Genomic DNA, 8,081 nt, shown 5'->3' with positions numbered 1-8,081 from the left:
GCCCCTAAACGTCATCAGGAACGCGCCCGTCAGAGCGCGATTCGATTGGCTGGAGGGGAGGGCGGTGTCGGTCCACGCCCCGGAGTCGTCAAGCTGGCGCTGGCGATTGCGCCTGGTGTGTGGGCTGGGTGAGGGCGGGGAGGCCTGGCTGTGTGGATCTCTGACAGGTGAGGCGGGGGACGCCGAAGTCCAGCCGCCCCCTCCCAGGGCGGAGTCCGAAACAGGCCTGCCAGTGAGTAGGACGTGCACCTTTCAGATCGCTCATTCTTCTGGCTCCTGTCTCTCCTCTACACCTATGCTTTGTCCTTTCTCTCCCCCTCTGTCCTTCTGCCTTCTTTACCTTTCTGCTGTGGCGGGATCCCACTCACTGCCTTCTCCTTAGGTTTAGATTTTCACCTTTGAACCAGCCTCTCGTTTTAAGCGACGTCTTTCGCAATTCGGAGGTACCGCTGAAAAGAAGGTGCTTGTGATACTTCAGGGGCCCTGTTGTTACCTTCTCTGGCCACCCCGAAGTGTTCCCGTTGGCAGAGGTCACTTTTTGTACGATTCCAGAGGGATGCGCTTGCTCCATGGCTGCCTCCCTTCTGGGTTGTGGGTTATGCTAATTGTCAGGGTTTTTGTAAAAGTTGGCGGGACTAAAAGTGATTTTCTGTGTGTAAACGGGTCAAAGGTGAGAGATAGAACAGAAAAGACAAGTCTAAATTTGCATAAAAGCTTAAATGACTAACCCGTTCTCAGTTTTGTCTAGAAAGAAGGTGGTCTTAGGAAAACTCTAAGCCCTGGATAGCATATGTGTGTAAAGTTTTAAACCACTTGATGATTTTTTCCCCATATAATTTTGTGTTTAATGATTTCCTTATGCTAATATCAAATGTAATTTTCATGCCCTATATTTCCATCTCCTAACCCAGCTGATTGAACATTGAAGTACCTTTTTGATGTACTAATGTGGAATCACATGTCAACAGCCAAAGCTTGAAAGTTATTGGTTCAGAATTTTTTTCTCACTGATTTGTTTTTGATGTGTGAGAATGGGATTCATCATTGCTCTTTAACACATTTTAGTTGTCAGTAACATATTTGCTTTGCATGTTGTTTCTTTGAATGCTTGAGGCCTCTCTTGATAGTCTTCTGAGAAAATTGAGAGGTCATATTGCCATCCACAGTAGTTGTGTTTTTATCTAAAAATGGTGTCTGTTTCCAGCCTCCCACCAATTCACATGTGATTTTCAGGAAGTCACTTATAAGGGGCTTTTTCCTATTAGTTGTTCAGATTTAGGAAAGCCAACGTGAAATGGGTGTGATATTTCCTGCCAATAATTCTCAGGTGGTTTTCAAATTACCTTTTACAGGATTACTATTGGAAAGGTTTAGTTGTAGCTTCATTATTTTTCTCACCCAGTTTTTAAGCTAGTAAATGGCTTGTAAAAAGATGGATGACAAGGACCTCATGGATTTAACAGAATAAAAATTGTGCAATATTAAAAAAAAAAAGAAGTGTTTTTTTTTTTTTCTTTTTTTTTTTCAGATGGAGTTTCGCTCTGTCTCCCAGGTTGGAGTGCAGTGGCATGATCTTTGCTCAGTGCAAACCCCGCCTCCCGGGTTCCAGCGATTCTTGTACCTCAGCCTGCTGAATAGCTGGGATTACAGTCGCACCACTACTCCTCGCTAACTTTTGTATTTTTAGAAGAGATAGGTTTCACCATGTTGGCTAGGCTGGTCTGAAACTCCTGACCTCAATCGATCCACCCACTTTGGCCTCCCAAAGTGCTGGGGTTACAGGTGTGAGCCACTGCACACAGCCTCTTTTTTTGTTATGTTTCCAGTTAGATTTTGTTCCATGAACTTTTTACATAGTTGAACCTGTTGCATTTATAATTATGTGTCTTGAGTCTTTCAGTTACTGCTTTTTGAGTTTGTTTCCCTTTTTTGGGGGAAACTGTGCATAACACATTTTTAGCTTTTTACTTATACGTATTTACGGAAACTGCATAAAACATAACTGTACAATTTGATAAATTTCCCCAAACAGAATATGTCTATGTAAGTGGCAATCAGATCAAGACCATTACCCCCAAAAGTTCCCCTCTTGCTCCTGTTGTGTTCTAGCAACCATAAGCAACCCTTCTTCTGACATCAGAGATTAGTTTTGCCAGCTTTCTAAAGATATTTTAATAGCTACATGAAATTCTATCATTTGTATATGCTGTAATTCATTTATTCATATATTATTAGACACTATTTTCCTAAGTTCTCACTACTACAAATAAAACTGTAGGGAACATCTATTTTATGTATTATTACAGAAGCTTTCCCAGAAGTTATGTTCCTCAGTGGAATGGCACAAACATTTCTGAAGCATTTCATATGTATTGACAGTTTACTTTCCAAAGTAGTTAAAATAGTTAATACTCTCACCAGTGGTTTATGTCTCTTGTTTAACGACCCTATATAAGTGGCATTGATTTCATTTAAGCTTTACTAAACTGATAAGAAGTGGTATGGAAAACAGAATTTGAAACTCACTTTACTTGTTGCCTTTTCTGGTATAAAAAACACTTAGTATACTGAATATATTAATGTTTGTATCTCAATATCTTTTTAAACAAAAGTCTATATATGTTTAGGCTGTGTGACTCTGACAAGTTTTAGGAATTCAGGTGAACAGTTTACTGCTTTGTGGGGTGGGATTTCGATTAAGCAACTTTATTTCTCTGAGCCTCAGTTTCCACAACTGCAAAATGTTAACATTGAACCCAGTCACCTAGTATAAGACTCTATGCTAGATATCAGGAATACACAGTTCTAATGTTGGAGCAGTTTATAAATTAGTATAGAAGTAGATTACTGAAGAAGCCATTTAGCTCACCTTATGGGTTCTGGGATGAGTTGTGAGCATATTAGTTAGATGCAAAGATTTTGAAACAGGCTGCATAGGTTCCAATCAATGCTGTCTCCTCTGTGCCTCAGTTTCCTAATCTGTAAAATGGGGTTAATAATAGTACCTATCTCTGAGGGGTAGTGTAAGGATTAAAATTGCTTCTCTATGTGATGTCTTTATAGCCTTCTATGTTACTGGCACATAGAAACACTGCCAATTGGAGATATGCCTTAGCTGAATTAGCCAGAGAAGAACATTTTAGGCAGAAGGAAGAGCAAGAGCAAATTCACAAAACTTTGACATATGCATAACAAACTGTAGGTGGTAATCCAGTATTTCTAGTGCACAAAATGCATAAAGCGGACAAAGGCAGAGATGAGTCTGAGGGGGAAACAGAGACCAGTTCATGAAGGCCTTGAATGCCTGCTTGTCTTATTCACTGCTTTTTTTCTTCATTACCCAATGTAATATCTGTCATAAATTGATGTTTAATAAAAGCATTTTGAATGAAAAAATTAATTAGGGGGCTATAGTGTATCTTCCACATGATACAGAGGCTTTGAAAAATTTCATAGGGAGTGTGACATAGTCATATTTACATTGATGCCATTGTATGGAATGGATTTGTATAAAATGGAGTAGAAGGGGGCGAAGATTGGTCAGTAAGACCAGTTAAGAGGCTACTGAGGAAAAAGATTGTAACTAGAGCGCTGATAGTAATTGCTGAGAAGAGGGGCTAAAGTTATAAAATATCAGGTACAGGAAGCAGAAAAGGGAATAAATGAAATCAGACGAATACATCCTTTTCCTTTTCGGTTTCATTCTAATCAGTAGCTCCTATTTTCTCTCCCTCTTCTAAATGTTTATACACTGTGTTTCTTTTTCTAGGTCAGCTCTCGCTTCTGTTGGGTGTTTCCATGCTCCACCATGTTAAGAGCTAAGAATCAGCTTTTTTTACTTTCACCTCATTACCTGAAGCAAGTGAAAGAATCATCAGTCTCCAGGCTCATATGGAAACGACGTCTACACCAGCAAGAGCCCCTTCACCCAGAATGGGCTGCCCTTGCTAAAAAGCAGCTGAAAGGCAAAAACCCAGAACAGCTAATATGGCACACCCCAGAAGGGATTGCTATAAAACCCTTGTATTCCAAGAGAGATACTAAGGACTTACCTGAAGAACTTCCAGGAGTGAAGCCATTCACACGTGGACCATATCCTACCATGTATACCTTTAGGCCCTGGACCATCCGCCAGTATGCTGGCTTCAGCACTGTGGAAGAAAGCAATAAGTTCTATAAGGACAATATAAAGGGTGAGATTTTAATGTAAGACATAATATTTATGGTAAGACATTTACCTCCTAGTGTTGGCTTTTTTTAAGGTTAATCTCTGTAAAGATGATATTCACTCTATAATTTTGTAGTTAAAGACTACACTCTGAAAAAAAGTGGGTATTTTTTATCTTCTATGGTCAAAAAGATAAGTGAGTTCGAATACGGTGCTAAATTTTTGAAAGAAAACAACACTTAGATTCACATTGTTTAAAAGGAATTAGGTGAGGTGAAGTTGCATGAAGAAAAGAAGACATTAGCCTTGCCTTGGAAAAATGTTAAATTAATATTGTTGGGATAGGGATTGGAGAGGAAGATAGGTTAAATGATGCCCAAAGAAAGTGTAAATGTGATAACATGGTACAAATATATTTCAGTGTATTCTGGCATTCATTCACTGAAAATTAACTTATTTCTTCTTTCTGAGCTGTAATAAAATCATATTGTTTGAATGCTAAACTTGTAGATTTATAAGTTTGTATCGCCCATGGAAGGTTGAACTTATTTATTTTTAGTATAGACTATTTTAGTTATTTAAAAATTGTGTATGATTGTCATAATTCTATTTCCCAGAATATTTGACTAGCCAAGAATCCTGTTGTAACCATATTAGATAAAAGAACAAAAAAGTAAGCAAGCATACAAATATGAGTTATTTTTACCATATATGAACAGCACATCTTTTCATGAATTTTAGAAATATTTCAATCAAGTACCAAATCTTCAGATGGAAATGAGATAATTGAGATTTGTGTTTCTTTCATTCTTTCCTGTAGTGAGGTCTAGAACTAAATTTGTGTATTTTGGCACAAGGGAAAAAGCTGATTCCCTTAAGAAGTGAAGTATCATTATTTAAATTTATTTTGACATGTATGAGCATAAAAATAGTTGTTATAAAAGTATACTGTTATGAGATGAATGAAGATTTTTAGTAGTGTTAATCATTTTACTTTGATTCCAGATTCTTGAATCTTACATTATTTTTCTTTATGTATTTAGCTGGTCAGCAGGGATTGTCCGTTGCCTTTGATCTGGCGACACATCGTGGCTATGATTCAGACAACCCTCGAGTTCGTGGTGATGTTGGAATGGCTGGAGTTGCTATTGACACTGTGGAAGATACCAAAATTCTATTTGATGGAATTCCTTTAGAAAATATGTCAGTTTCCATGACTATGAATGGAGCAGTTATTCCAGTTCTTGCAAATTTTATAGTAACTGGAGAAGAACAAGGTGTACCTAAAGAGAAACTTACTGGTACCATCCAAAATGATATACTAAAGGAATTTATGGTTCGAAATACATACATTTTTCCTCCAGAACCATCCATGAAAATTATTGCTGACATCTTTGAATATACAGCAAAGGTATACTTTGTGGTTCTTATGTTTTTTTCTATAGTTCCTTGAATGTAGGAATTTTTACAACATGCTACAACCTAATTTAAAAACTGAATGTGAGTAATATAATATAAATTTAGAATGTGTTTTTATTGTTACTTTTTGTTTTTAATGTACTAATTTTATGTTCTGTCATTGCTTGTAGGAATCTGGGCAATAGATCTTTACTGTGTTTTCTTTATTCTTAAAATTTAACTCTGATAATTGTTAGAATCAGGGATGTCTTTTACTTACATTTTTTAATTTCCCTCAAAAATTCAGATGCAGTTGTAAAGCAGACACTAGTGTCAGACAAATGGGGATTAGAATATCAGCTTTATTTCTGCTAAAAGCTGAATTTGATGATATTACTTATCACTTATATCTGCAATCTCAAGGAGGTCCCTAATATTCACCCTTGAATTAGACTCACCTTTCCCAATAAGAATGATGGGAAAAGTCCTTCCACAGGAACATATTTTCCTCCTTCCTTTTCCTGTGAGCAGTTTGTTTATATTTTCCCCCATTATTCACACTTTGCTTCTTACCAGCAATCTGCTTCTTTTCCTTACCTACATTAAAGTTAGACCGTTATTCCATGGCACAGGGAAAATCTTCATCAACCCTTTTTATCTCTATCAACCCTAGCAGTTACTATTATCTCTAAACTCTAGCAAACATTGCCTAGCAAGCATTTTATGTTTGGTTAACTCTTGGTAAGGATAGTTTTTCTTGGCTCTGCAGGATACGCTTGATGTATTCTACCTAACATGAAATTTTAGGGGAATAGTGGAAATACAGTTTTTGTAGTGATTGTGGTGGAAAGAATCAGTGTGGGATAGGCTTAGTATTAAATGTCACAGTAAATCAGACTGAAATCTTTGATTTTTAAAGCCATGTATTGTATCCCATTTTGTTTCAACATATATTAGTGAAAATCAAATCATTTCCTTTTTTTCTCATACTGAGTACTTATTCATGTTTAATGCCTTCATTCAAAGTAGAAAATTAATAACTAGTAATAATAAATTTATACATCTTCAGCAGATTAACCCAAAGTTTTGGGTCTACAACCTCTTAAGAGGTCAGAGTCCTTCGTTTGGAATTAAAAATGCCTCATTTAGTTCTCAGGCCAAAGGTTACATTCCTAACCTCAGCTAGCTAATTCCACAATATAAACTTTTAGAAGAATGGTTAGTACAAATTCTTGTCTACCAGAAAAATAAAGTAGGTACAGTCCTGATGATGTTTTATGGACCAACTATTTAAATTGGAAAGGAAATTAAATGTAACAAGTAAGCATTAAATATTTTGTTAACATTATAAACTACCAAGTGTATTTGAGTTGAACATCATTTGAAAATAGTATTTGCATTTAGAAAGTGGATTTAATAGAACCTTTTAATATTTTTACTTATTTACTGTAATAATTTTTTTTTGTAGCACATGCCAAAATTTAATTCAATTTCAATTAGTGGATACCATATGCAGGAAGCAGGGGCTGATGCCATTCTGGAACTGGCCTATACTTTAGCAGATGGATTGGAATACTCTAGAACTGGACTCCAAGCTGGCCTCTCAATTGATGAATTTGCACCAAGGTGAGTAAATTAAACCTAGATATTGTTCCAACATTAAGAAATGCATAGGACCATTTTATATATTGATAACAAGAATTTGTAAATATAAATGTCAAGCTAGATTTAGATTTTTTTGTATTTTATCTGAGTGATAATGACAGAAAAAGCCAATACTATTTTTAATACAAAATTAGAATTAAACTTGGCCATACTTCTTTGTAAATTCAAGGAATATGTTGTCTCCAGCTATTTGGAGAACACAATTAAGTTGCACATTTTAACAAATTATATTAAAATGCAAACATAATGTTGAGACAATTTTACTTTGATTTTTCTAACTTTTTCATTTTAGAAAATGGAATTCATCTATTATGTTTTTTTTTTTTTTTTTTTCTGTTGCACTATTTAATGTAATGTTTTGGGATCCACTGTGCTGTTGAAAACATTTTGTTTCACAACAGTTCCTTAATAATGTTATATGAAAAATACGGAAAAACTTAAATGAAGTTTATGAAATATTTAAATTTGGAAGTCAAAAGTCATTCAGTGGTTCAGTCAGTATAGCATTCACTAGCTAAGCTTTGCTATGCCAAACATTAGCCAATATGCTGACAATACAACATGTAGAAAACATAGCTTCTGCCTTCAGAAGCTATGTTTCATGGCCTACTGAAATATATTTCATGGCCTACTGAAATGCTCCTTTATACCAGGGACTTGTTTACTTATTGTGACAGCAGTTCTCGAAGTATGATCTAAGAATACTTGGGCATTGCTAAGACTCTTTCTGGGGTATTTGAGATCAAAACTATTTTTATGCTTATATTAGAGCTTTATTTACCTTTTTCGCTTTCATTTTCTCAAGAATTTGTTGTGGTGTTTTTCAGAAGCTACATGGTATGTGTTATTG

At 35.9% G+C, this 8,081-nt stretch overlaps 1 protein-coding gene across 4 annotated transcripts in view; it reads left to right on the top strand.

Annotated features, from left to right (window-relative positions):
* Window positions 1-64: 64 nt before the first annotated feature.
* The window catches only part of MMUT (methylmalonyl-CoA mutase), a 41,913-nt gene continuing 33,896 nt past the window's right edge, over window positions 65-8,081 (top strand). For 2 of the 4 annotated variants that reach the window (XM_003923094.4, XM_010333988.2), the window contains exons 1-4: window positions 67-232; window positions 3,770-4,193; window positions 5,212-5,579; window positions 7,035-7,192. In XM_003923094.4, the coding sequence (XP_003923143.1) occupies window positions 3,809-4,193; window positions 5,212-5,579; window positions 7,035-7,192 (911 nt within the window). In that variant the 5' untranslated portion in view covers window positions 67-232; window positions 3,770-3,808. Of the gene's footprint in view, window positions 233-270; window positions 461-3,769; window positions 4,194-5,211; window positions 5,580-7,034; window positions 7,193-8,081 lie in introns of those variants that run through there. The other 2 variants (XM_010333989.3, XM_010333990.2) reach the window with 2 other exon arrangements.

Source organism: Saimiri boliviensis, chromosome 4 (genome assembly GCF_048565385.1).
Source record: "Saimiri boliviensis isolate mSaiBol1 chromosome 4, mSaiBol1.pri, whole genome shotgun sequence".
In the NCBI taxonomy this organism is placed as follows: Eukaryota; Metazoa; Chordata; class Mammalia; order Primates; family Cebidae; genus Saimiri; species Saimiri boliviensis.
The sequence above is the reverse complement of the archived record's forward strand: the minus strand, read 5'-3'. Positions and strand labels throughout refer to the sequence as shown.